At 37.3% G+C, this 26,798-nt stretch overlaps 2 protein-coding genes across 11 annotated transcripts; both read left to right on the forward strand.

The window, feature by feature from the left end:
- The first annotated feature begins 1,406 nt into the window (after positions 1–1,406).
- Positions 1,407–6,216, forward strand: mmp9 (matrix metallopeptidase 9). Its single transcript, XM_051902526.1, has 13 exons — positions 1,407–1,694; positions 1,829–2,067; positions 2,166–2,314; positions 2,404–2,532; positions 3,065–3,238; positions 3,391–3,564; positions 3,800–3,973; positions 4,050–4,205; positions 4,360–4,564; positions 4,689–4,822; positions 4,913–5,063; positions 5,199–5,302; positions 5,409–6,216. Exons 1-13 carry the CDS (start codon positions 1,560–1,562, stop codon positions 5,516–5,518), a joined length of 2,034 nt encoding a protein of 677 aa, XP_051758486.1. The 5' UTR covers positions 1,407–1,559; the 3' UTR covers positions 5,519–6,216.
- A 146-nt stretch (positions 6,217–6,362) lies between these two features.
- On the forward strand, positions 6,363–25,062 carry LOC127517209 (zinc finger protein 335-like). 10 transcript variants are annotated; one of them, XM_051902516.1, is made up of 32 exons: positions 6,363–7,255; positions 8,941–9,142; positions 9,238–9,508; positions 9,625–9,702; positions 11,838–12,764; positions 12,877–13,020; positions 13,093–13,248; positions 13,382–13,640; positions 13,782–13,959; positions 14,139–14,251; positions 14,584–14,602; positions 14,975–15,112; positions 15,284–15,360; positions 15,463–15,623; positions 15,716–15,933; positions 16,279–16,378; positions 16,536–16,609; positions 16,871–17,157; positions 17,242–17,383; positions 17,476–17,682; positions 17,791–17,933; positions 18,116–18,255; positions 19,561–19,661; positions 19,866–19,952; positions 20,517–20,600; positions 20,768–20,833; positions 21,603–21,708; positions 21,805–22,968; positions 23,146–23,873; positions 24,149–24,457; positions 24,741–24,864; positions 24,947–25,062. In XM_051902516.1, exons 2-28 carry the CDS (start codon positions 8,948–8,950, stop codon positions 21,924–21,926), a joined length of 4,593 nt encoding a protein of 1,530 aa, XP_051758476.1. In that variant the 5' UTR covers positions 6,363–7,255; positions 8,941–8,947; the 3' UTR covers positions 21,927–22,968; positions 23,146–23,873; positions 24,149–24,457; positions 24,741–24,864; positions 24,947–25,062. The 10 variants fall into 10 exon arrangements, with proteins under 10 accessions (XP_051758476.1, XP_051758481.1, XP_051758475.1 ...); XM_051902521.1 differs by having other exon boundaries at positions 24,402–24,457; XM_051902515.1 differs by having other exon boundaries at positions 24,741–25,062.
- Positions 25,063–26,798: the final 1,736 nt, after the last annotated feature.

Genomic DNA, 26,798 nt, shown 5'->3' on the forward strand with positions numbered 1-26,798 from the left:
TCTAGTATATTTATATTATAATGGTTTATTAATCATTTTTCTACATAAGTAAATTTACACTTGAAGGGGTGGATTCTGGAATCCACTGCCGCTTCAATATATATCTTTTAAGTTATTAATCAACATTTATCTTTCTGTTAAATTATTTGAATGACTTCTTCAACATATGTTAAAGCATTTATTTTCCTTTTTCAAACACTAGAAAATAATTTTGAATATCATCTGTACCTCTCACGGAGAGAAAAGAACATATTATCAGTATGTTTTGGGAAAGTTTCCTGCTCAGAGCAGAGCTCAGATCAACTTCAACCTTGAAGAAGCTGCGAACCATGTGTATCTGTGTATGTGCGCTAGTGTTCTGTGCAGGTCCTTTGTACTGGTGGACAACTGGCACTCTGCTTGAGACCAGCAGACGCCATGTCATGAACCCAAAAGGACATCCAGTACCTAAATCCAGGGTCCCCTCGTCAGCATCCTGGCGAATGGAGATATGCTTCTGACTATCTGTCCATGTGTGGAAGATTACCAAATTTGCCTATTTTTCTTAGCCAATCAGAATCATTCAACCTGAAGTAATGACGTAGTTAGTAGACTCTTGTTAGAGTATAATTATTGTGGAAATGTGAATGTACGCAGAGCGGCCTACGAACTCCTTGTGAGACTCTGCTGATGAAACTGCAAACTATTCTTCAGTAAAATTTTCTTCAATTTATTAATTATTTAAACTTTGACTCCGGGTCTTTATTCAACATATCTGGTCTTTTGGGTATTTAACTGTAAAATTCCCCTACACACTCATATTTATTTATATATTTGGCGGAAATACACTTATACTCATATAGCCAATTTCTAAAATTATCTATTCATTCATTCATTATACCTAAATGCTAAAAATACATACTATTTATTTATTTTTCTTGTACATAAGTGCATTTATAGTTGTATGGCCAATTGCTAAAAATATATTTTATTTAATTATTTTCCATTAATACATTTATACTCTTATAACAATTGCTATATATATACTATTTATTTATTCACTTTTCTTTTGCATAAAAAGTCATATTCATTTAGCCTATTTCTCAAAACATATATACAATTTTTTTATGTTTATTATTATATTTATATAAAGATACTTACATTTTTAAAGATTACTTTAAAATTTTAAAGATTACTAAAAAAAGATGTGATGTGAGTGGTCATTTATTTTAAGAAACTAGATAAAAGACAATCTTTTGTGTCTTCAAGCTCAATGTGAGGTTGCTGGAAATCCCCTTGTTTTTTGAATGGACAGAAAAAAATCACTCCTCTCAGTGGGCAAGTGTTTGGTAAGTGGGAGTGCTAAAATGACCTATGGAGGGGTGGGTGCACAGTGACTAATCTCTGAGGTGCACATAAATACTGCCTTCAGGGCACAAGAAAAGACAAATCAGCAGGAGAAGAAAGAACAAGACTGCTTGCACTTCGTCTCCCTGGAAGACTTTTTCTAGTATTTCTAGAGTCTGTTTTCTTATCGAACTTTACTTTTTTCTTTCAAGTTTTGACTTGAAACTCTAAACATGAGACTTGGAGTTGTGGCGTTTCTGGTTCTTGGAACCTGCTCTTTAGGGGCTTGGTGTGTGCCGCTCAAATCTGTGTATGTGACTTTCCCTGGAGATGTGATCAAGAACATGACAGACATACAGCTGGCAGATGTGAGTATATCAACTTATTAGTTCATGGTTTCTATGATATGGATATCTACTTTCAGCCCTCCACTTTTGAAATAGTACAAATGCAGTTGTATTATTCTATATGAACACCTTTCTATGCATATATTTGACTCCAGGAGTACCTGAAGCGTTATGGCTACATAGATGTTCTCCAGAAGAGCGGACTGCAGGCAGTCGTGTCCCCTTCTAAAGCTCTGAAGGAGCTCCAGCGGCAGCTCGGGCTGGAGGAGACAGGGTCGCTTGACCAGCCCACGATTGATGCAATGAAGCAGCCTCGCTGTGGGGTCCCAGACATCCGCAACTATCAGACTTTCGATGGAGACCTGAAGTGGGATCACAGTGAAGTTACATACAGGTGAGAAATTATCTGCACCAAACCTTTGACTACAACATTTTTATCTCATATGTTTGTGATGAACATGATGTAATCTATTGCATTGTTTTGACTTGCAGGATTTTGAACTACTCACCAGACATGGAATCCTCTTTGATCGATGACGCCTTTGCCAGAGCTTTCAAAGTCTGGAGTGACGTTACCCCTCTGACGTTCACGCGCCTCTATGACGGCACTGCTGACATCATGATCTCCTTTGGGAGAGCAGGTGAGTTGAGTTTTTGAAATGGATAAAATATTAAGATTAAACACTTGGACTTCTGAGGAGGTTTGAATGAGCTGCTGTTTTGGTTTCAGATCACGGAGATCCCTACCCTTTTGATGGGAAAGATGGGCTGCTGGCTCACGCCTACCCTCCAGGTCAGGGAATACAAGGAGATGCCCATTTTGATGATGATGAATACTGGACCCTTGGATCTGGACCAGGTGAGTGTATTTTATTTGTATTTCAATACACCCCAATTTCATTGTATGAATAGCAGTTGCTTTGATATAGTGTGAATTCAGGTTGATTGGGACACTTTTCCAAGTCATCTCAATGGCAAAAAGTGTCCCAATTGCCCTGAATTCACCCTATAAATAGTTTTATTTCATGTAGTATAATACGCTCATCATACGGTTTCATACAGGGCGCATAGTGGAACAATAGCTCCCTCTACAGTTTTGAGTGTATAGTGACAGTTAGAGTGTGTCCTGAAACAAGGGTTGTCAAACTGGGATAATATTTAAAATATTTGCTTTGGGTTCCATCCAATAACCATAAAAAAGCAGATTACTTAATATTGGAAACATATTGTCTATATAATATCACACTTAGTATTTCTCATATATAGTATTGAGTCCTTAAAAATAAATAAAGCTTTGGTCCCTCACAAGGGGATCGTCATGTTTATGCCTATATATTTAATTTATATATAAATTTGTGGAGTAGACAATGACATTGATGTGTCTCCTTCAGCCATTCAAACCCGCTATGGTAATGCAGAGGGTGCACTGTGTCACTTCCCCTTCCTGTTTGAGGGAACATCCTACTCTTCCTGCACCACTGAGGGACGTGAAGATGGTCTCCCCTGGTGCGCAACCACTGCAGACTACGACAAGGACAAGAAATATGGCTTCTGTCCCAGTGAGCGTAAGTGTTCCAGTAATGATTTTATGGGGCTTTAATTCCAAAACAGACATTTCAGCTGACTCCTTATGTGGAATTATTGTGACAGTATTTCAACAAGCACAAGTGTTTATTTTTATGAGCATGTCTAACATTCCGTCTCTGTTTTCCCACAGTTCTCTTCACGTTTGATGGGAACAGCAATGAAGCACCATGTGTTTTCCCCTTCGTGTTTCAGGGGGTAAAATATAACTCATGCACCACCGATGGACGATCTGATGGGTATCGCTGGTGTGCCACCACAGCTAACTTTGACACTGATAAAAAGTATGGATTCTGTCCTAACAGAGGTGAGCAGCTCATATATCTTCAGACTCAACCCTGAAACTTTGATGGAGTAAGATACATATTGAAAATATGAAAGAATAATATGTTCTCAAAGTCTCAGCAGCTCACAATCAGATATTATTTTTCACAAGCACACCATATATCTATTTATCTAAAATAGATAGATAGATATTTACATGTAAATTCATATTTAATATTAATATATTAAATCTTTTATGATATATTTTCCCTTTACAGATACAGCTGTGATTGGTGGAAATTCAGAAGGAGAGCCATGCCAGTTTCCTTTCATCTTCCTGGGACAGTCATACACTTCCTGCACCAGTGAAGGCCGTAGTGATGGAAAACTCTGGTGTGGAACTACCAGCAACTATGACACAGATAAAAAATGGGGATTTTGCCCTGATAGGGGTAAGTTATAATCATCTCCTTTAGACACTATAAAAATATGAAAGCGAGACATTAGCTAACATGCCTTTTCTCTCAGGATACAGTCTGTTTCTGGTGGCTGCTCATGAGTTTGGACATGCACTTGGTTTGGATCACTCCAACGTCAAAGACGCTCTGATGTTTCCCATGTACAAATATATAGAGGATTTCTCCTTGAATCAGGATGATATTGCAGGCATTCAGTATCTCTATGGTATTTACCCACTTAAATGATCCATCATTCTCTGATTGTTTACTTTACTATGCATGTTCTTATTCAAAATTCAAGAATTTTTATCTTGAAACTGAAGAGTCATATACAATTCTGGTTTTATATCTCTATTTTTTTATTTATTTTTTCTTTTCAGGACCTAAAACTGGCCCTGACCCCACTCCTCCAAAACCAAAGACCACCACTTCCTCTCCGATTGGGCCAACTAAACCCACCCCAAGTGAGAAAACAACCACTGTTTCCACCACAACAGATGTAGTCCCATCACAGGATGCCTGCCAAATCAAGGAATTTGATACCATCACTGAAATCCAGAAAGAGCTTTACTTCTTCAAGAATGGGTATGAGCTGTTATTCTACATGAACTTGCAAACATAACTTAGGAAACTTCTCATTTTCTAAAGCACTTCATTAAGCCACTTTCTCAAATACATGTTTCTAAATTCTCACTTTTAAACATCTAAGGCACTACTGGAAGATCTCAAGCAAAGGAGAGCGCAAAGGCCCTTTCTTGATCTCTGAGAAGTGGCCTGCCCTGCCAGCCATCATTAACAGTGCCTTTGAGGACCAACTCACCAAAAAGATCTACTTCTTTGCAGGTACTTATTTATCAGATTGAGATATTTTGCCATTATTGCAGAATAGGTTGAAGTTCAGATATATAACAGTACTGTATTTCATATGCACAGGTAAACAGTTCTGGGTTTATACTGGAAATGATGTGCTTGGACCACGTAAAATCGAGAAGCTCGGCCTACCAATCGACTTGGACAGAGTGGAGGGAGCTGTGCAGAGAGCAAAAGGCAAGGTGCTCCTGTTTAAAGGAGAGAACTTCTGGAGGTAAGTAACTTTGCTTCAAGACTGTAACTGATAAGCTTATAGCATTGAGCTAACGATGGGAAATTATAATTTAATGATAATAATGATAATTGTAGTTTTTCACAGTATTGTCTTATCTCTTATTTCTTGTCACAGACTCGATGTGAAGGCTCAGATGATTGACACAGGATACCCTCGACTCACTGACTCAGCTTTTGGTGGAGTGCCCATCGATTCACATGATGTGTTCCTCTACAAGGGTAAGGGAGATTATGTTCAAATTAATGTTTAAAAGTCTGATTAACTACTCTGATTTATCTGATCAAGCAAATTAAATGTGTTCTTCTATTTTTTGATATTTTGCAGGATTCTTTTACTTCTGCCGGGAGAGTTTCTACTGGAGAATGAATGCCAAAAAGCAGGTTGACCGAGTCGGTTATGTGAAGTACGACCTCCTGAAATGCCGAGACGTGTAGTCGCTCAGCACAGTGAAGACGTCCAACATCCTAACCTGATGACAGAGCCCTTTTTTTTAGGGAAACCATTTCTCTTCTGTGTAAATTGTAGTGAGGAAGACACAGACAGAATGTATTAAATTTTAAGTCCTGTTTTGGGGACTTTTACTTTAACTGTTATAGGAGAAGAACAGTTTTAACACTGAAATTATCATAGGCACATGAAACGGGATGTTAGGCATATTTGTCTCATTGTCAGCTTTAACGTGGTCTTATAATTTATCATTTCAGCTTACTATATAACTGCTTTGGTCATGATGAGTTTCTTAACAGCACATTAAGAGAAACTATAATCTTGTTCTATAAAACAGCAATGAGGCTATGCCAGTCTAACTCGAGGAATTAACTTTGTGTTTGTAAATGTACAAGTGGAGTCACCACAGGAATATTGTAGCCTAAATGCATTTGTTGTCAACAAAGCATCCATTCTCTGTGTTGACCCCACTCAGATGTTTTTCAAAGCAAAGGTTTATTTTTAGCCTTAGAGCTAATGTTGAGATGTTATTAAGCCCAGATTTTGGTGTATTGTGAAATCATTTGCCTGGTGTAAATGATATTAATATTATTAATTTAATGTTCCACTTTCCACTTATTTATGTAATTTTTATTTGTTTGCTGCATTGCGTTTACTCAATAAATTTGTAAACAAGATCATTCAATATGTGCTACTGCTCTTTCATTAGTATTTGGCCTGTGTGACAACACTAAAATGCTGAATTTTTGGACTATTACTCTAAGAGAATGAAACTACTGTGTTTCACAGTATTCTCTTGTAAGGTGAATTCATGAAAACCTGACACCCTTTTTTTGGGGTGTCATAAATGCACACAATCACACACAACCACCACACATACTTGTGTTTAATTTATTACAGCAGTAATCAGTTGAAAATACAATCATTCATAAAGTGGCTGTATATAACAAAAAAAAAAAAAAAAAAAAAAAAAACTGCCAAAACTGCTTATGAGGAAAGTACTAAAAATTCTCTTGTACAGTTCAGGGGGACTTTTGGCATTCAAATATATGTTGGTTTTTTTTCCCCCCTGTAAAAATGTTGTGCCGTCTTTGATACTTAACGAGAGAATGCTAAAATAAGTAAAAGAGTTAGACTAATTGTAGAATTAAAATTTACATTCAAAATCGAAAAAGCATACATATTAATCACAGGACGATAGCATGCACTATAGTATAAGGTATAATGCTACATTTATACCCACAGCAAAGATTCAACAGAATGCAAATTAAATCATGAATACCATGTGACCCTTTGCATTCAATCTGCGCAAAGAAATTTTTATTTTGGCGTAATTAAAAAATAAAAATCGTAAGATAAACAACTCGCGTCATATTAATCCGCGAGACATTCAGCGGTTTCATCCTCTCAGAGCAATAGTCCTTCGGTTCACACCATTACTTAACAAAACACTTAAAAAATTAAGCAAAATAGTCGATATACGTGTTCTCTAGATAAAACATGAGTTTTTATATGATTCACAATACATTATAAAACCGATTAAGCGTTTATCCCACTCGTCTTTTCCCCATGACGGATAAATGAGTTCCGGCCAACTCTGAGGACAGGAAGCGAGGAGACGCTGATGGCGCCCGACTAGAAAGCATAGCAACTATTCGCTTTCAAAGATTTATTTATTTCGCCTTATTCGCGAGCTTGAAGAGCAAAACAGACGTCCATTTACGGTAAGAAAAATTCCTAGCTCAAAATAGTGGGGGCAAATTGTTTACAAATACAGCTTCTTCCATGATGGCCGAGAGAAAAACATTCGGGCGGACTGGCTCTCCCTGCTCACGCAGGCCCTCGAGGTCCCCGAGCGGTTCTTCATATCGCCTGAGCGGAAAAAATAAACTCGGAGCGGCGGGAGGGAAAATGGCGTTGCGCGAGCAGGCAGGAAGAAGGGCAGCACATATTCGCGCTTAGCAGTGAATGAAACGAACATGAGTAGCCACAGTCCATACGGGGTCTCAAGTGTTATTATGATATATTGCAGCGACATTTTCTCTATAAAGCTGTTAGTGTGCTCAACATTAAAACGTGTGCAAGGACACGTTTGAGCAAGGACCAGGAACTTGATGTCCTTGAGAAGTTTGAGTCAAGAGATGTCAGGTTTTATGTCCCAAACACAGCCAAATGGGTGTTCTGGTGGGGAGAGTTTGTTATCAGTTGGCTTGTGGGAGAAATCAAATGGTTTAGATTGTTTTTTTTTTTAAGTAAATTTAATGCGGAGACCACGTTGGCTTGTAGTTTTGCTGGTAAGCTTATAATGTGTTTATAAAGTACTTAAGTGACCCAGAAAGGCGCTATCACAAGACAACTGTATTCATCCCTTGGGGGGATTTGAGATTTTAGCAGTAGACCTAAATCACAGACTAGGTAATAACAATTAATAAAATATAAAACAATATAAAAAGAATAGAATATTTAAGAATTATTTAGAAAATTAATTAGAAATGTTGTGCAACACGGCTCTCGTGCCAATACTGCAGAGAATATGCAGGTGAATCGATATTTATGTGAATGAATGAAAAGGACACTTCATGAATATGTGCAAAGTATTTGAATTAAACAAAATATATATATAATTTCTATTTACCTTTTTATTTCCACACAGATTACTGTGAAAACACTTGGAAAATCTATGTAACATAATTAAAATATAATTTATGTATACAGTAAAGTTCAAAAGTTTTTTTTTAGTTTTTCAAAAGGAGTCACTTATACACACACAGAATGCATTTAATTGATCAAAAATACAGTAATGTTGTAAAATGTTATTGATGATGGCAAAGCTGAATTTTCAGCAGTCATTACTCCAGTGTTTAGTTTCACATGATCCTTCAGAAATCATTCTAATATGCTGGTTTGCTGCTCAAGAACCATTATTATCAATGATGAAAACAGTTGTGCTGCTTAATATTTTTATGGAAACCATTATGCATTATTTGAGGGGGATTTTTTATGAATAGAAAGTTTAAAAGAACAGCATGTATTTAAAATAGAAAGCTGTTGTAACATTATAAATGTCTTTACTGTCACTTCAGATCAGTTTAAGGCATCCTTCCTTGCTGAATTAAAGTTAATTTCTTTGAAAAGCAAAATCTTACTGACCTCAAACTTTTGAACGGTAGTGTATGTTGAATAATTAAATATATATATATATATATATTATTCATATAAAAATTTAAATACTGAACATCCACAAAATCACTTTTATTCATCAAAATAATTTTTACATTAAAAAAAAAAAATGATTATACTTCCTTACACTTGTCATTATGCACTTGACCATACGTCATCCATGCCCTAGCATGTATCATTCAGGACACATTTGGTGCTGCGTAACCTAGTGACAGACACTTTCCCATAGAGCAGAGATGGATTCTGATGACATGGAGGTGGAGAGCAGCAGTGATGTGGGGCATTCTGGGATGGAGGAGCCGTCAGAAAGCGGCATGGGCATGGAGTCTTCAGAAGCCATGTCAGCCGATAGCAGCGATGCAGCCGCTCCTCCTGCCGCCACGGCCCCAGAATCAGACTGTCACGTAGGACAGAGCTCAGAGGGACTTGTGGTAAGACAAGCAATCCACACATCTGTGTAGCTCCACATGTTAGTGTGTTATTCTTCATTTTAAAATGTTTTGGGGGGCGGGTGTGTGTTTTGTAGGTGTTTATCCCAGAGACAAGCTCCAGTACAGATGTCCAAAGAGTTCATCTCCCAGACTCCTCTTCTGTCGCCCAGTCAACCAGTGTGTCCAGCGTCTCCACGGTGACACAATCGGTCCTGGTGTCGGAGTCTGTCCAGGTCCTGGTGCACTCCAGTGCTGTTTCTGAAGGAGGGATGATGGTTTCTGATTCCACTGCTTCAACCTCTTCAGATCTTGGCTCAGCTATTGATAAGATCATTGAATCCACCATTGGACCTGACATTATGAATGGTAGGAAACCTTGTCTCTTTATTTTCATTACACTCAAGGTAGTTGATATGGTAGACATTGTCATCTTTGAAGTTTATTTGGTATGTAAATACTGTGTTTCTATGCCAATTTTACAGGATGTATTGCAGTTACAAGCGCAGAGGACGGCAGTGCAGAGACTACACAGTATCTGATACTCCAAGGTCCTGATGATGGTGAGAACATGAGTAGCCACAGTCCATACGGGGTCTCAAGTGTTATTATGATATATTGCAGCGACATTTTCTCTATAAAGCTGTTAGTGTGCTCAACATTAAAACGTCTGCAAGGACACGTTTGAGCAACGACCAGGAACTTGATGTCCTTGAGAAGTTTGAGTCAAGAGATGTCAGGTTTTATGTCCCAAAAACAGCCAAATGGGTGCTCTGGTGGGGAGAGTTTGGTATCAGTTGGCTTGTGGGAGAAATCAAATGGTTTAGATTATGTTTTTTTAAGTAAATTTAATGCGGAGACCACGTTGGCTTGTAGTTTTGCTGGTAAGCTTATAATGTGTTTATAAAGTACTTAAGTGACCCAGAAAGGCGCTATCACAAGACAACTGTATTCATCCCTTGGGGGATTTGAGACTATAGCAGTAGACCTAAATCACAGACTAGGTAATTACAATTAATAAAATATAAAACAATATAAAAAGAATAGAATATTTAAGAATTATTTAGAAAATGAATTAGAAATGTTGTGCAACACAGCTCTCGTGCAAATACTGCAGAGAATATGCAGGTGAATCGATATTTATGTGAATGAATGAAAAGGACACTTCATGAATATGTGCAAAGTATTTGAATTAAACAATATATATATATATATATATATATATATAATTTCTATTTACCTTTTTATGGTGAGAAAGATCCCCAGAGTTCAAAGTTTAGGGCTGCGTCCGAAATCGCATATTATTGAGTCGGTGCTTCTTTTGAAAAAGTACTTACTTCACAACTGTTAAAAAGGTATGTTTTGCATAATATGAATGTGTTTAGTATGAATGTAATCCGGACGTGACATACAGCATCAGTTGCGTCGCTTCGCTGCCATTCACAAATCCTCTCTCGTATCCTCATGGGATAGTAAAGTGTTTATTGGATGCGCACTTCAGAATCTTGCCAGAAGTAGTAAGTCATCCAGCTACTTTATGAATACTGTGAATTTGGACATACTACTTTTTTCACGTACTGTCTTTAACACACCTACCCTATAGTAAGGAAGTATGCATATTCAGATGCAGCCAAGGTTTAGGTTTTCCATTAAATTAAATTAAATTAAATTAAATTAAAGGGATAGTTTAGCAAAAAATGAAAGTTCTGACATCATTCACTTAGACTCATGTCAATCGAAAGTAAATTAATTTCTTTTTCAATGGAACACAAAAAAAGTTATTTAGCTGTCCAGTCTGCTGTTTTCCATATAATGAAGGTGGATAGGAACTGGGGCTGTAAAACTATTAAAAACATACCATAAAAATAGTGATAAATATTGAAATTAATGATGAATTAGTGATTCAATTAGTGATGAATGATTTAAAAAATAAATAAATAAAAAATAAGAAATAAGCTAAAGTTACCAAAAAATCAATATATTTCTTATATTAATTCACTCCCAAACCTCTGGAATTCTATTTTTTTATTTAAATTATAATTGTTATATTTACTTGAGAACCACTATGCTACATGACTTTTCTGTGTTCCACAGAAAAATGCAAATCAAATGGGTTTTAAACAATGTGAGCATGAATAGATTATGGCAGATTTTTCATGTTTGGCTAAATTATCCATTCATATGGCACTGTCATTAGTAACCTTGTAGTAAAATTCCCTTTTGTTCTTGTTCTTAGCATAATCTGTATGACAAATCTATATTTTAATGTTAATTAATGTATTGTTTTACCTAAATGCACTTGTATTACTGCCACACTCATTGCAGGAAAGAACTTTTTCAAATGAACTCAAAGAGACAGTTCACCCAAAAATTCTTTACTCGCCCTTATGTCATTCCAAACCTGTATGACTGACTTTCTTCTGTGGAACGAAAGATATTTTGAAGAATCTTGGTAACCAAACAGTTTCAGTTACTTACGTTGTATGGGCAAAAAATACAGTGGAAATCAATAGAACCAGAACAGTTCAAAAGAAAGAAAGTCATACTGGTTTGGAATGACATGAGGGTGAGTAAATGATGAAAGAATTTTCTTATTTGTGTGGACTATCCCTTTAAAAATCAAAGAAGTTAGAAGAGATAAAAGAGAAGTGGGGTAGTTTTTAGATATTCAGCCATTTTCTTTGTTCACTGTGTGTAGGAGCTCCTATGGTGGCTCGGATGTCTTCCTCTGCGCTGTCGAACCGCATTGCCATTGAAGCCCTTGCAGATGGACCCACCTCCACTTGCCTGGACCAGGCAGACCTGTCAGAAAACCCGCAGGGCAGCGTGGAACCCGACCAGCCTGGACACTCTGGATACCGTGAGCACGACGACAGCAGCAGCAGCTGCAGCCGCCCAGACCAGCCTCAGCACTCCCAGTACATAGAATGCAGTGGAGGAGATGACCCAGACCAGACCAGGGAGGCTCGGTACATTGAGTGCTCAGGAGCCGAACCAGACCAGACCTCACGTCATTCTGGGGTCACCGGCTACAACGTGGCTGACTCGGAAGAACCTCTACGGGGTTATGCAGCAGAGTGCAGCGGAACGAACGGTAGCCCTCAGAGACGCTCGTTTCGCTCCTCTCGCTATGTCGTAGAGTGCAGTGATGGGTTTTTGGAGTACGATGCAGAGAGGGCGGAGCAGCCACAGCATTCACGTTATATCGACAGTAGCATGGATGATAGGGAGCACGTCTCAGCCTCGGAGCAGGAAGGAAGTGTGGTAGAAGAGCCCCAGCACTCCTACATGCCGCAGGGCTCACTATATGCCGATGAGGGCACTGTTCGCCACTCCCTGGCTGACACAATGGGGTCCCAGCTCACCGATCAAATGGACTGCAATGATAACTTGCCTGGCCCATACATAAGTAGCAGTGGGACCTATTCCACCCACCCAGAGCCTGAAGCAGTGGAGTCTGGGGTGGTGGTTGAGTCCGGGCACAGAACCCCAGACATGGCCGAACTGGAGGAAATGATGGAAGTTGTGATCGTACAGCAGTTTAGGTGTAAGATGTGCCCATATAAAAGTGTCTCTAAGGATACGCTCATCAACCATATGAGAGACAAACACTTTAAACCAACAGGTAAAGTAGGAAAATTCAGTTTCATGCTGACTTTAAGTTTCCATCAGGTCTTGATTTATGCATACAGTTTTCTTTAGGTTCTCTTGTTAAGGATGTGCTATCTCACATGCAGGTGTTCCAGGCCAAAAGAAACGTGGACGGGGACGTCCTCGAAAGGCCGAAAGCAAAGCACGAGCGGTCGCAGCGGTCAAAAAGGAGGAGCCGCCAGAAGAGGAAGAAGATGACATCATTGATGCGGGCGCTCTTGATGATCAAGGTTAATGGAGTGCAGTTTGCATTCTCTATTTCATAATTTTCTGTTTTTTAATGCAGTTTTATTTGCATTCAGGTGACAGTGATTACAAGCCAGCTGAAGAAGAGGCCAGGCCCAAATTGGCTGCCAGTCACACCACTCCTCCTTCCTGCTCTTCATCATCTTCCTCTACCTCACGGAAACGTCCCCGCAGGATGGTGGGGCCACCCCGCAAATTCCTTCCTGAGTCAGGTCAATGTTAATTTAGCTTTTTGGGTCACCAAATATAAGTAAATATTAAAATAGCTAGTAATTTTTACTCATAAAGTCATAAATCTACTTAACTTTTTCATTGGTCTCTTATTTTCACCTATGTATGAAACAGAGTCACCAGCAGTGTCTCAAACAAACAATGCAGAGGACCCTCAGGCTCCTGAAGAAGCAAGTTCCTCTGGATTGGAGAATGGAACTTCCTCATTATCCAATGGGACGGCAGCGGAACCAGGCGTCAGCCAGTCAGATTCAGAGAACAAAGATCCCTCATCAAACACAAGCCCTGATGACCTGGAATTTTTGCCCAAAAAACGAGGCCGGCCTTCAAAACGTTTTCTTCAGAAGAAGTACAAAAAGTACATGAATCGCAAGTATGTAATGCCGGCACTACTTTTTGTTAATCCACAACATTTGATTGATTTGACTTGTCTGTTTGACACAAATTATCTTAATTTATAATCCAATGTAACCACATATTCTGGACAGTCAATATCTCATTTATCTTTTTTAAGTAAATACTACAGATCTCTTAAGCCTCTGCTGAGGCCTCATAACTGCTGGATCTGTGGCTCTCGCTTTCTGTCACAAGAGGATCTCAGATTCCACGTGGATTCTCATGAGGGAAACGACCCTGAGCGCTTCAAGTGCCTGCAGTGCAGCTACCGCTGCAAACGGTGGTCCTCACTGAAGGTAAGAACTAGAGTCCTTCATCTGACAAACCCATAAAAATATTTTTTTGGTCACTTTTAGTTAATTATTAGTTATAATTTCAAAATATTTTTATGTAAATATTTGTATAATATGTGCTTCAGTGTCTAAATAAATATATTATCTTTAGTCATTGTTCTGCATTTCTTATTATCCTATAGGAGCACATGTTCAATCATGAAGGTACAAAACCTTACAAATGTGAGGTATGTGATTACTCCAGTGTTTACAAGAAAGATGTGATCCGGCATTCAGCCGTCCACAACAAAAGCAAGTAAGAACTGAAAATGTGTTCTTTTTTATCAATCACTCGTCATGAATTTTATTTCGTCAAACTCTTGAGGTCATCTATATGCTAGTTTAAATTTTATAAGATGGCAAAATTCGGTTATAGCAGATTTTCACATTTACAGTCAGGAATTTGGGATACAGGAATTTAATTGGCCTATTAAAAATGTAATTCTAAAAAATTCTATCAGGCTGCATTGTGTCTGTCCCTTTGAAATTGTGCAGATTATGAAAATAAAACATTTTATTAATTTAAAACTCAAACCTGACATAACCTGATTTGATTATTAATAAATGTTCTTGTTTCTTCTCTTTTAGGAGTCGGAAGACAGATATGGTAAGAATCAAGATGTAAAACATCAACAAACAATCACATTTAATCAAAATTATCCTTTTATTGACATGTGCCTGGCTTCACAGACAAGGCTTAAGAATAGTCCCAGATTAAAATGCATGTTTGAGCTGATTTAACTGAAAGCAAGTTGCACTGGCGTATCTTAAAATATGTCAGTGTCATTGTTTTGTCTCAAGATGCACACCAGTAATGTTTTTTTCTAAGGCACATTTATAAAAGCTACTTAAATGTCCTAATCGAACTAAGGCCTAATCCTGGATTAATCTAAGCGCTGTCTGTGAAACCGGGTGATGATGTATCAGTTTAAGTTAGCTCTGAGTGGTTTGATGAGGGTAGTTTTTCATGCGACAGCAGTCTTGTGGAAATCCTTCACAGGTTCCCAAAGTGTCCGAGTTTCCATGCCCCATCTGCTGCCGCGTGTACCCCATGCAGAAACGCCTGACGCAGCACATGAAGACACACAGCACGGAGAAACCTCACATGTGTGACAAGGTAAAGTTATTATATGCTGCAGCTAAGCATTTGAATTTTGTTAATTAAACTAGTTTTGATGAATCAATGAATAAGCCTAAACAGATTGTAGAAAACATGATGATGATTTTGGGAAACACAGCCCTGGATATTTGCTATGCTAACACTAGTATAAATGTGTTTGCTTTGCAGTGTGGGAAATCCTTCAAGAAGCGCTACACTTTCAAAATGCATCTTCTCACGCACATACAAAACTGTGGCAACAGCACGTAAGTGAGATGTCAGGACTCAGTGTATATGTTTGTTTCTCTTAAAAACTCCACTGTTAAACATATTGTAAAGGTAGCTATTTTTCTCATCTTCTTTGTCAGGTTTAAGTGTGAGTTTTGTGAGTACACCTGCAATGACAAGAAGCACCTGCTCAATCACCAGCTGTCCCACACCAATGACAAACCTTTCAAATGTGAAGAGTGCAAATACTCCACGAGTAAAGAGGATTTCCTGGTGTCCCACATTGCTATTAAACACACTGGTGAGTCACGTAAAGATAAGGAATGTTTCAAATGTTGACAGTAAGAAGGTTTCCTGATCACTCATGTCTGTCCATATTTAACCCCTGCTCAGGTGAAAAGCCCTTCTCCTGCGACATGTGCCACTTCACAACAAGACATAGAAAGAACCTGCGGCTGCATGTGCAGTGTCGCCACCCCGAGGCCTTCGATGAGTGGAGTCGATCCCACCCAGAGGAGCCAATTCGTCGACGGCAGACACCCGTTTTCACCATGGAGGAGATTGAGGAGCTGAAATTACAGCAAGAATCCCAGGGATTTCAGGGGACCATTGTGAGTACATGGATATGCATATTGATGCTTTTGTATGGAAGGAAAACACAGCATCTGTCTGTCTGTCTGTAAAACGCAATAATGAGTGTGTGAAGTGAGTGAGTCTAAGCTCTATGAATGAAACAAGCGCAAATTAAATAGCCTTTTACCCTCTCTGTGCGTCTCTCAGAAACCAGCTCTTACTATATGTCTAATTTATATGTCTATTTAAAACTTGTACGATATGATATCTTACAAAAGGTTTTATTCGGTTTTATCCGAATAGATACATGTATTTATCTGAATATACAGTGTATATATATATATATATATATATATATATATAATTTGTTTTTACACCTGAAGGTAACGGTAAACCCCATTACTCTCCAAACCATGGAGTCCATAGGGAACACATCTGTATCCCAAGATGCACTGGGAAACACTACCATCATTTATGAGCAAGGTCAGTAAAAAAGTTATCAGTACATTACATTTGTGGTTGTAACCCATATAAAATATAGTGTGTGATTATGAATTCATCTACACATATTTTATCATTCACCTCATTATATTAATATTCAGCTTATGGTGTTAAATGTAAACTGTACCTTCTTTCACAGCCCAGACTACAGACCTCTCAGCCCAGAATGCTCTAGATCTGTTGCTAAACATGAGTAACGCCAGAGAACTGCAGGTACTGTACTGTCTTCTACTGGAATATAGAATAATGTTATAAATGCCTAATTAATATGGCATTTATTGGATGAAGAGGTATCAGTAAGTGAATTAATGTCATATGTATGCATCACAGTGTTAAACTAGAATTAGTATTTACTATATGACTGATTAATCATATCATCACATATCATATGTACATGAATCTATAAAATAATTTAACATTTTGTTCATTATATATCTGTATCTAAATATAGATCCTATAATCTGTCTTGATCAGACTCTTCACTCTTCTCAGGTGGCGGTGCTAAAAACAGACGGTAAGACTCTAGAGACGGGAACGTGGCCCGGAGCTGGCTCTGGGAGTGAGCCTCAAAAGATCGTCACCTTCCATGTGTCAGAAAATGGGGACACTCTGGTTCAGGAGGCGTTTGAGGCGGCTACAGGGGCCGTGGAGCAAGAGGAGACAACTGGTGTGTCGCAGGAAGTGACACAGATTGGCATCGGTACATACGAGGGAGCAGATTTCAGTGTGGTTGAGCAGGCCTCCGACGAGACGGCACACAGGTACTACTGCATGTCAAAAACAGCCACTGTAAAGCCTATAAATGTCATATAAACCCTTTAAGATGATGTGCGTGTGTTTGGCAGCAGTTTAGAGGAGCCTTCAGCAGAGCCTCAGGTCATGGAAGTGAGCACGGAGCCCTTGTCCATCTCTACACCTCTCAAAGAGAATAAAGAGAAGTTTTTCCTGAGCTCAGGCTTGACTGATGGAGTCCTGCAGCAGGTAGAGGTGAGACTGGGTTTTGCTACTTCACAGATGGAATAACCAATGTTAGGTTCCTTCCAGTGGAAAGATAAATTGACGAACTTCTCTTCCTGCAGCTAAGCAGTGAAGCTCCAGGTTCCCCTTCCCTGTGTCCATCGCCCCCTTCTCAACAGTTCAACACCAAACGCTTCTCCTGTCGCATCTGCATGGAGGCTTTCCACGGCCGCTCGGACATGGAGAACCACAAGAGGGCGCACATAGACCCCAAAACATTCAAGTGTCCAGACTGTGACTTTACAGCACCTTCTTGGCCAGAAGTCAAGGTGTGTTGGTCATGTGGTATGAGTGTTAATTCAGTGCCTATGATTTTTTTTCTTACCTGTCCAAAACCATTTTATGTGTTAAATACTACTTCTTTTTTATGATCTTAGTCTCACATGGCCATGCACGCATATTTGAGACCTCATAAATGCACCAGCTGCAGTTTTGCTTCTAAAAACAAGAAAGACCTGAGACGCCACATGATGACACACACCAATGAGAAGCCTTACGCCTGTCAGGTCTGCGGCCAGAGGTGAGGGAACAAATGAGAAACCATTGTTAAAATGATAATAGAATTGATTTATCACAGAATTTTTACTGTTTGCATTATTGGTATACAGTTCTACAACCATAAACGCTTCTCCTACTCAATGTAAACAACATGTATACACACAGACCTCTGCAGCTTCTCAGTGCTCTGAGTTTCTCTTTTAGGTTTAACCGTAACGGCCATCTAAAGTTTCACATGGAAAGGCTTCACACTCAGGAACCTTCGCCCCGTAAAACCCGCTCTGTCCCCTCTCAGCAGACCATCATCGTTAACAGCGATGAAGAAGCTTTAGCCACACTACAGAGTAAGTGCTGACATAGTGAGACACACAGCCCTGTTTGGATTATTTCACATTTCTTGTACCCCATTATGCTATTTTAAAGGTTCCTAATGTTGTTTTAGAGGTCTCCTACAATAGGTTTATATGCATCCAATGTCAAAAAACACTTTAATGTTCTCATAATATACATTGCAGCATCACCTCTTTTCTCAGAGTCTGTGTCTGAAACGGTTTGAGGTCTCTTTAGACTTATTGCACGAGTCTACTCTGCTCTGATTGGTCGGATGGCCCAGTCTGTTGTGATTGGTTTACCACTTACTGTGCATGTCAGAAACAAAATGCCTATTAAAATATCTGAATTTCCACTCCAGAGGCTTCATTGTTTTCCCAATGATACGAGAATAATGATGGCGGCGGTTTTACTTTATCAATTCGTTTTACAAAATCAATCCTGTGGTTGGTGAAAAATGTTGTCCATTTTGAAAATCGCAGGGACCGTATTATCTACACTTGCTGTTGAACAGGCCACTCCAGACTAACCAATACATTTTTGTTAATGAGTGAAGATCCTCCTTTACACCCCTCTTGTTCTTTATTGCAGATACATATTTTGAAGGATGTCTTGTCTTGAACTCCATTAGGACTCTTTACTTTTCAGTTGATTCTATAAAAAAGATTTTTAATGAAGTGAAACCAGTTTTAGTTTTAGAATATTTATCAAAGATAAACCTTAAAAACATCTTATAAATATTTTCTTGACTTACCTTTTTATTTTGATGTTTTATATTTTTTATTTGATTTTTATATCTTTCACTTTTTTCTCTCCATGAATATAGTCATGGGTAGATATTATGGCGATAAACTATAAACAAACCTTATCAATTCGAGACTGAATCCTAATCCTTTAGAGTCTATGCAAAGTGGATTTGCTTTTGAACATTCGCAGCCCAAGAAACAGCATCTTCTTGATATTGTCGACAACACAAACCAAACTCTTCCAGGCCTCAGCTACAACTACAGTGTTTGAGGGCGGGTCAAAGTAGACATTGTTTGCAGGCAGCCAATGCAGATCCTAGGCTGGCATTATGCAAATTTGTTACAAATAGGTTCGTGCAGGAAGTAAGACTGGAATTATTGACAACTCATTTCAGGCTGAGAGACAATAACTCCATTTATCGTGCTCTTTGATCTTTGAAACTTTGCCGACCTTTTATATTCACAAACGGCTATATAACAAAAGGTAATATCCGAAAAAGCATAATAAGGGCACTTTAAGCTTCTGTTGTTCTTCATTTTACTTATAATATTTCTTTTTCCCATGTTCTCTAGATCTGCAGGCGGGTCAGACAGTCATCAGTCCGGAGAGGTTGCAGCAGGCTTTGGGTCAGGAACACATCATTGTGGCCCAGGATCAGTCGCTTTCTGACCAGGTATTGCGCAATTGCTCAGTCCACACCGGACACACTCTCTCATTCTCATCCTTTATGTAATTGATTCTTTTTGGCCAATCAAAGAATAGCTTATTACATTTTAATTTGTATGTAATACAGTTTTGATTATTCTCTTATATCAGCCTTCAGGTAGATTCAAGTTTCACGTTTAGCTTGTTTTTGACAAAATTCTACATTTCTCAGGAGGAGGCGACATATATTCAGCAGATCACAACAGTAGATGGACAGACGGTACAGCACTTAATGACTGGAGACAATCAGGTCACTGAGGTACAACTCATTTTCTAGGGCTTTATTCTGACAACCAGCGAAAGTCATATTACACTACTGCTCAAAAGTTTGGGGTTGGTAAGATTTTTTTATATTTATATTAAAATAATAATAATAATAATATAATATTTTAATAATAATATTAAAATATAAAAATATTAAGGAGCATGTCTGTTTTCTACATTGATAATAAGAAGAAATGTTTCTTGAGCATCAAATCGGCATATTAGAATGATTTCTGAAGGATCATGTGACACTGAAGACTAGCGTAATGACGCTGAAAATTGGGCTTTGCATCACAGGAAAAAGTTTACATTTTAAAATAGAAAACCAGTTATTTTGAATTGTAATAATATTTCACAATATTAATGTTTTTAATGTATTTTTTATCAAATAGAGTGAGCATAAGACATTGCTTTCAAAAACATTTAAAAATCTTACTGGCCCCTAACTTGTATATGAAGCACACATTCGTGTTCTGTTGTCAATTAGTTTTCAAGACCTTTAGTAGTACTCATGTTGAATGTAAATTTTGGTGCCTGCTTCTGCCCTGTATTTTCTCAGGTCCAGTATATCATCTCTCAGGATGGAGTTCAACACCTTCTCCCACGGGAATATGTGGTGGTATCTGACGGAAACCACATTCAGGTTAGTATGTGCTCTTTACACAAGGGTCCACAACAGTTCTCTGGCTACGAACAGACTCATCTGGTCTGTACCTGCTAACTTAAAAGCATTTTCAGTTTCATTCATGGTCTGTTAGACGCTATATCTTAACATTATGACAAAAAAAAAAATCTGATTGTGAATTGCAGATGGAGGATGGGCGGATCGCTCACATTCAGTACGAGCATGATGGGACGTTTCTGCAGGAGCAACAGGTTGAGCCCAGAGCAGAATACAAACATGCTTTTTACATTACAGCTTAGTTTATGCTACATTAATGGCATGTCTGAATTAATTACAATATAATAACTCAGAGATTCTATTTTGAGCTGTTCATGTCTTCAGACTTTAAATTATTTGTTTTCTTTCTTTCATAATGCTAAATGCCTCCATGTGCAGCTTTGTTGTTGATGACAGCATATGAAACCTCTTTGTTATTTTAATAAAGTGAGATTGATCAGAAGTATGTTCAATGTTTTTAAAAGAAGTCTCTAATGCTCACCAAGGCTGCATTTATTTGATAAAAATACAGTAAAAACAGTAATATTGTGAATTATTAATGTTATCATTATTACAATTTAAAATAACAGTTTTCTATTTTAATATATTTTAAAATGTAATTTATTCCTGTGATGGCAAAAAAAATTTCAGCATCATTACTCCAGTCTTTAGTCACATGATCCTTCAGAAATCATTCTAATATGCTGATTTAGTGCTCATTTCTTATTATTATCAATGTTGAAAACAGTTGTGCTGCTTAATATTTTTGTATAAACAGTGATATACTTTTTTAGGATTCTTTGAATGAAAAGTTGAAAAGGACATCACATTTTTTTCTTAAAACAAAAACAAAAGAAACTGACCATTTCCAAAGTTTGGGGACTTTGGAAATGGTAGTGAATGTGTAGACGTTACCTAACTGGCTTTAACAGTGAAAACAGAAAAACTGGTTCATGTGTAAATGTATTCTGTGTTTTTTCTCAGATTGCTCTGTCTCAGGATGGACAGATCCAGTACGTCCCCATCACTGGCGAGCAGCAGGTTGTCGCCCCTGAGGACCTGGAGGCAGCCGCCCATTCCGCTGTCACTGGTATGACCTTTCACCTTTTACACTTACCATAGACGTTTCGATCACTCGTAATGTGCCGAAGAATCATAGGTGATGTAATGATGTTTGTGTGTGTAGCTGTTGCAGACGCAGCCATGGCTCAGGCTCAGACGGTTTACACAGAGGCCACACCTGAACAACTGGAGCAGCTGCAACAGCAGGGCATCCAGTATGACGTCATCACTTTTACCGAGGAGTAAAAACAAGACACACACTTTGACTATTATTTAACAGCACCGACACACAGACAGAGCATCTGCGGCTCGTCTCGAGTACAGATGACTGCAGTGGACATCACAAACTCTGACGAGTTATTCCACAGACTTAAATTAGCAAGAGGGTGAATGTACAGTTAGATCCTCTCTGCAAATTATACAACTTATGCCATTGTAAATATTTAGAGCATTTATCTTTGTGTGCCTACAGTGTTTTGCCTTGTAAAGAAAAAGAAACACGAAAGCTGAGAGCAGCCTGTATAGAGAATCCTGTATATAATTCTACATGTTGCTGTGATGTAATATGGTGAATGCTACTTCAAAGACAGTGTGTAAATGGTAGACTGGAGGATTGACGTTAACATTGTTATGAAACACTTCCTAGCTGTAGCTAAAGTGCTTATAAAGGAGGATTGATCATTTGTTTTCATTTTATGTAAAATGTGCTGTTTCATCTTTAGCTTTTTAAGTTTTAAAGATTTGTTTTTCTTTGAGATGGCTGCTGAAAGGAATGCATACCAAATAAATCGCAACCTCTTTATCTAAATCTATCATTGATATTCTTAGTGTCATCATTTTATTATATTCTACAGGTTTTACAAAGCAATACAAGGGAACAGAACATAACAGAATATAAAACGGTATGTGGTATGACATTATTTATGCTTTGTGTACATTATTAAGACATCTTGGACATCCCAAGCTGTGTCAGGTTAAAAAAAATTTCAGATGAAGAGCCAGTCCAGCTTTTTAGAGAACGTCTGGATTAAATGGAAATATTTCTTTAACCCATATTTTAATAGTTTTGAAGTAGTTTGCTGTAAGTTTGATCAGTCGGAGTGCTTCCGCTTTGTGAACAATAGAGGATGAGTTGCTTCCCTGTATGAAGGAAGAATATTCAGCAATAATTACAAAGGAGAATTTGAAGTAAGAATTACAGATCCGAGTGTAATGGATGCTGGCATATACAGATGTGGTGTCACAATATACCCTGACACCTATGAAAGTATTGAAGTTACAGTTTCTGGTAAGATTTGCAACCATTTCTAAATTAAAGCCTTTTCAGTCATTGATTAAGGATTGAGAAATCTTTCTCAAGCCTAAATATTAGAGCTTTCAGTCTTATTTGTGCTACCTGTTGGTCATGCTCATTTGGAGGTTGTATTCTTATAAATTGTGAAATAATTATGTTTTCCACTAATAGGCTTAAAAGATCTCAGTGGAGTAAATACAGCTCCTCTCTCGGCAAAATCGTCCATCAAGCCAGCAGTCTGGATGTCATCTTCTCCATCTATAGTCATTGTTTCTGAGAACGATGCAGAGAAACTTGGGTAAATTTTGTCACATAGCCTATATGAATTTGACATTACTGTTTCAGTGTAAATGATGGTTGGAAATTGGAAATCATGATATTTATCACACTTATTTTATTCTATTGACAGTCATAGTGTACACATCTAACAACAATACTCCTAATGGTGGGTAGAACAAAATATATTGACTTAGATGATATAAAATTGGATATAATTTTGTGCAGATATGGTTAAGATAACATGTAATGTTTAAACATTATATGGTTGCTCATATGCTGAGAGAGCCGTCGAAAATAATTTTCTGATATGTTTGAAAACATGCCACTTGTACTGAAATCAAAATACTCAATTAACTGTTTGTGGTGGTAAAGAAATATCTGGCTTCATTACTGGGTGACTGGCTTGATTAATACATTTGAATAACATCATTTTGACCGAGAAACAAGGCCACACTTCCTTTTCCTGTCAGTTGTTCTTCATGGTCTTATATTTAGATTGTTTGTTCCTCAATTTGTAACATAACTAAGTTCTCCACAGTCAGTCCAGCTTTAGAGAACATTTGAACTATTAGAGAGGAAAATGAAGCTGATTTTCTTTCTTCTTGTGCTCTTGAAGAACGGTGAGAATGGTTCTTGTTTTTTCTCTGTTCTTTTTAAAAGATTATAGAGCTAAATCTGTTATTATACTGAAAGCATTACTAGGATTGTATGTAATTTAAATTTAATAGCAATTTTTTATTATTATTTTAGCTAAATTTAAAAATGTTTATGGATTAACCTTCATTCAATTTTTATTAATGAAATAAATAAATAATTTTCATAATAACACTACAAATAAAATACAACATTTGAAGCAGCAATAAAATATCAATAATGTTCAGAAAATGTTTTACAGGAACGGATCCAACTGAAGGACTCGATGTGCTTTATTTATCAGGGCAAATTAATTTAAATTATTACTTTCATTCATCTTATGATAGTTTTGAAAAAGTTTGCTGTAAGTTTGAACAGTCGGTATGCGTCCCCTTTGTGAATAGTAGAGGACAAGTTGCATCTCTGTATAAAGGAAGAATATCCATCAGTAAAAACTATAGACATTTTCAAGTAAGAATTACAGACCTGAGTGTAATGGATGCTGGTATATACAGATGTGCTGTCAAGAGGTACCCTTACAGCTATCAAGTTGTTGAAGTTACAGTTTCTGGTAAGATTTAAGAAGCATTTCTAAATTGCATTCATTTATTAAGGATTGAGAAAAACGTTTTTGTTTGTTTGTTTGTTTTTGCATACATTGAATAAGAATTAATAATTATTTTTGTAATCATGAGAGATCAGTCTTATATTGGCTATGTGTTGATCATACTCATTTGGAAGTTGTATTTCTATAATTATTACATAATAGTTTGTAAAATATTTAAATATTTAATGTTTAAAAAATAAATTTTAAAATAAAAAATGTAAAAAATATTTGTATTTTCCACAAATAGACTTAAAATATTACAGTGGAGTAAATACAACTCCTCTCTCACCAAAATCATCCACCAAGCCAGCAGTCTGGATGTCATCTTCTCCATCAACAGCCACTGTTCCTGAGGAGCCAGAGAAACTCAGGTCAATTTTGTCACAAATATGAACCCCTTACAATTCCAACTCTTAATGCTCATTAATCTGTGTACCACTACACATTAAGCAGTGACGACTGGAGAACATTCTACACACTCGCTGCTGTTTTAAGTGTTCTGATGTTTGCTGTCATGTCAATGACACTGCTTGTGTGTCTTCTAAAGACCAAGAAGAAAAAATCCACAGGTAGGTGGAGGGATGATGATTATTTTCAATTATTGGTTGAAATTTTGTTGAATTTATCACATTTTCTTTTACCCACAGAAAAAAGTGGAACTTGTGGTTCTGCTAACACCACCATGGTAAGGAGTTTGTACATATTTTCTCTATTGACACATGACTTTTATTTAGTCCCATATAGCAAAGATATTTCAAAGCAGCTTAACATACATCAGATGTAAGATATTTAAAGATTCAGATTATTTTTAAATTGCAGATTATGTTTTAAAGTAATTCCCATTTCTATAATAAATTCATCTGCAATGTGCTATAAATAAGGTTTACTCTGGGGTAAAATAGACATTTGGTGATCGTTGAGTTCAACCACAACTTGTTTACAACTTGTTTCATTCCTTATTCATAATATCTCAGTATGTTGATCTGTAATCAGCATCTGTAAAAGGCAACAGCTTGATATAGTGTGAATTCAGGTTGATTGGGACACTTTTTCCCAGTCATCTCAATGGCAAAAAGTGTCCCAATCAACCTGCATGGATGGATGGTTGATCATCAAACCCTGTCTGCTCAACATATCTCCACAGGAGCAGAACGGCATCATCTACTCTATGGTGGAATTCAAGCCCCACCAGGATCCATCTGAACTTTATGCCAATTTGCAGATACACAGTCCAGAAAACACTAATCCTTCTTCAAGATGTACATTCACAACAGAGGAAAGTGTAGAATATTCCACTATTTTGAGAGCACCAGCATAAACATTTGTGATGTTTGTTTTCTATGATATTTTCATTGCTTTGTTTTTTTTTATTATTATTTTTTTGGTTGTTGTTTTTGTTTTGTTTTTTATGAGAATATATATTATTAATGCAATGCTGTTTGATGTGATGATATCAAACTGAAAACATCTAAATAGTAAAGAAAAATGTATACTTTCTCTATATGGAGCTAAAAATCAGTTACTCTACTCTCAAACTGTTCATCATTAAAATTTGGGTATTTGATTGAATTTGGGTGTTTGACTTGACAAAAACACATAGGACGACAATATGTGATGCAATAATTATAACTGCAATCATTTTATTTTGGATTAATAGAGAAACTTTCAACTATGAAACTAGTTAGATGTCGAAATCAGTGAAAACCAGTTTTTGCAATCCAGTACTTGCAATCCAGTCAGAGTCTTTGCCACTGTCAAAAGTACAATATTGCAAAGCAAGGCAACATATTCATCTGTGGTGACATATGTTGTGACCTCGTATGTTAGTACGAAAAAGGATTACTTGAGTTGTTTCAAGGGCCCTGGTTTAATCGAGGCCATTCAAATGAATCAGGACAACCACTTTCCACAAACCATGCCAATAAATTCAGCATTGATATTTAGTCAATGTTGCTCTGTCTTCATATTGTTTGTCCTAGTCAATTTGTTGACCTGTCCATGCCAGAAGGTCTCAGAAGTGAAGATAATTCCTTTGCATTCACTACAGAGTTCATAGGAACCGTATTGAGATCTTTTTTTTTTTTCTTTTCTTCACATTTTATGAACTGAAACTCAGATGATTGTACCAATCATGCAGAACAGATGTGGACTGTTAAAAAGAAGTGAAATCTAAAATTAAAAACTAAAGGAAGAAGAAGGGTCAAATAGTTGATTCATACATCTCAAAGTAAAATATGTTTTGGGAAGCCTACTATATTACTGATATTGATAAGTCAAGTCAAGTCACCTTTATTTATATAGCGCT

This window comes from Ctenopharyngodon idella, chromosome 8, assembly GCF_019924925.1.
Source record: "Ctenopharyngodon idella isolate HZGC_01 chromosome 8, HZGC01, whole genome shotgun sequence".
In the NCBI taxonomy this organism is placed as follows: Eukaryota; Metazoa; Chordata; class Actinopteri; order Cypriniformes; family Xenocyprididae; genus Ctenopharyngodon; species Ctenopharyngodon idella.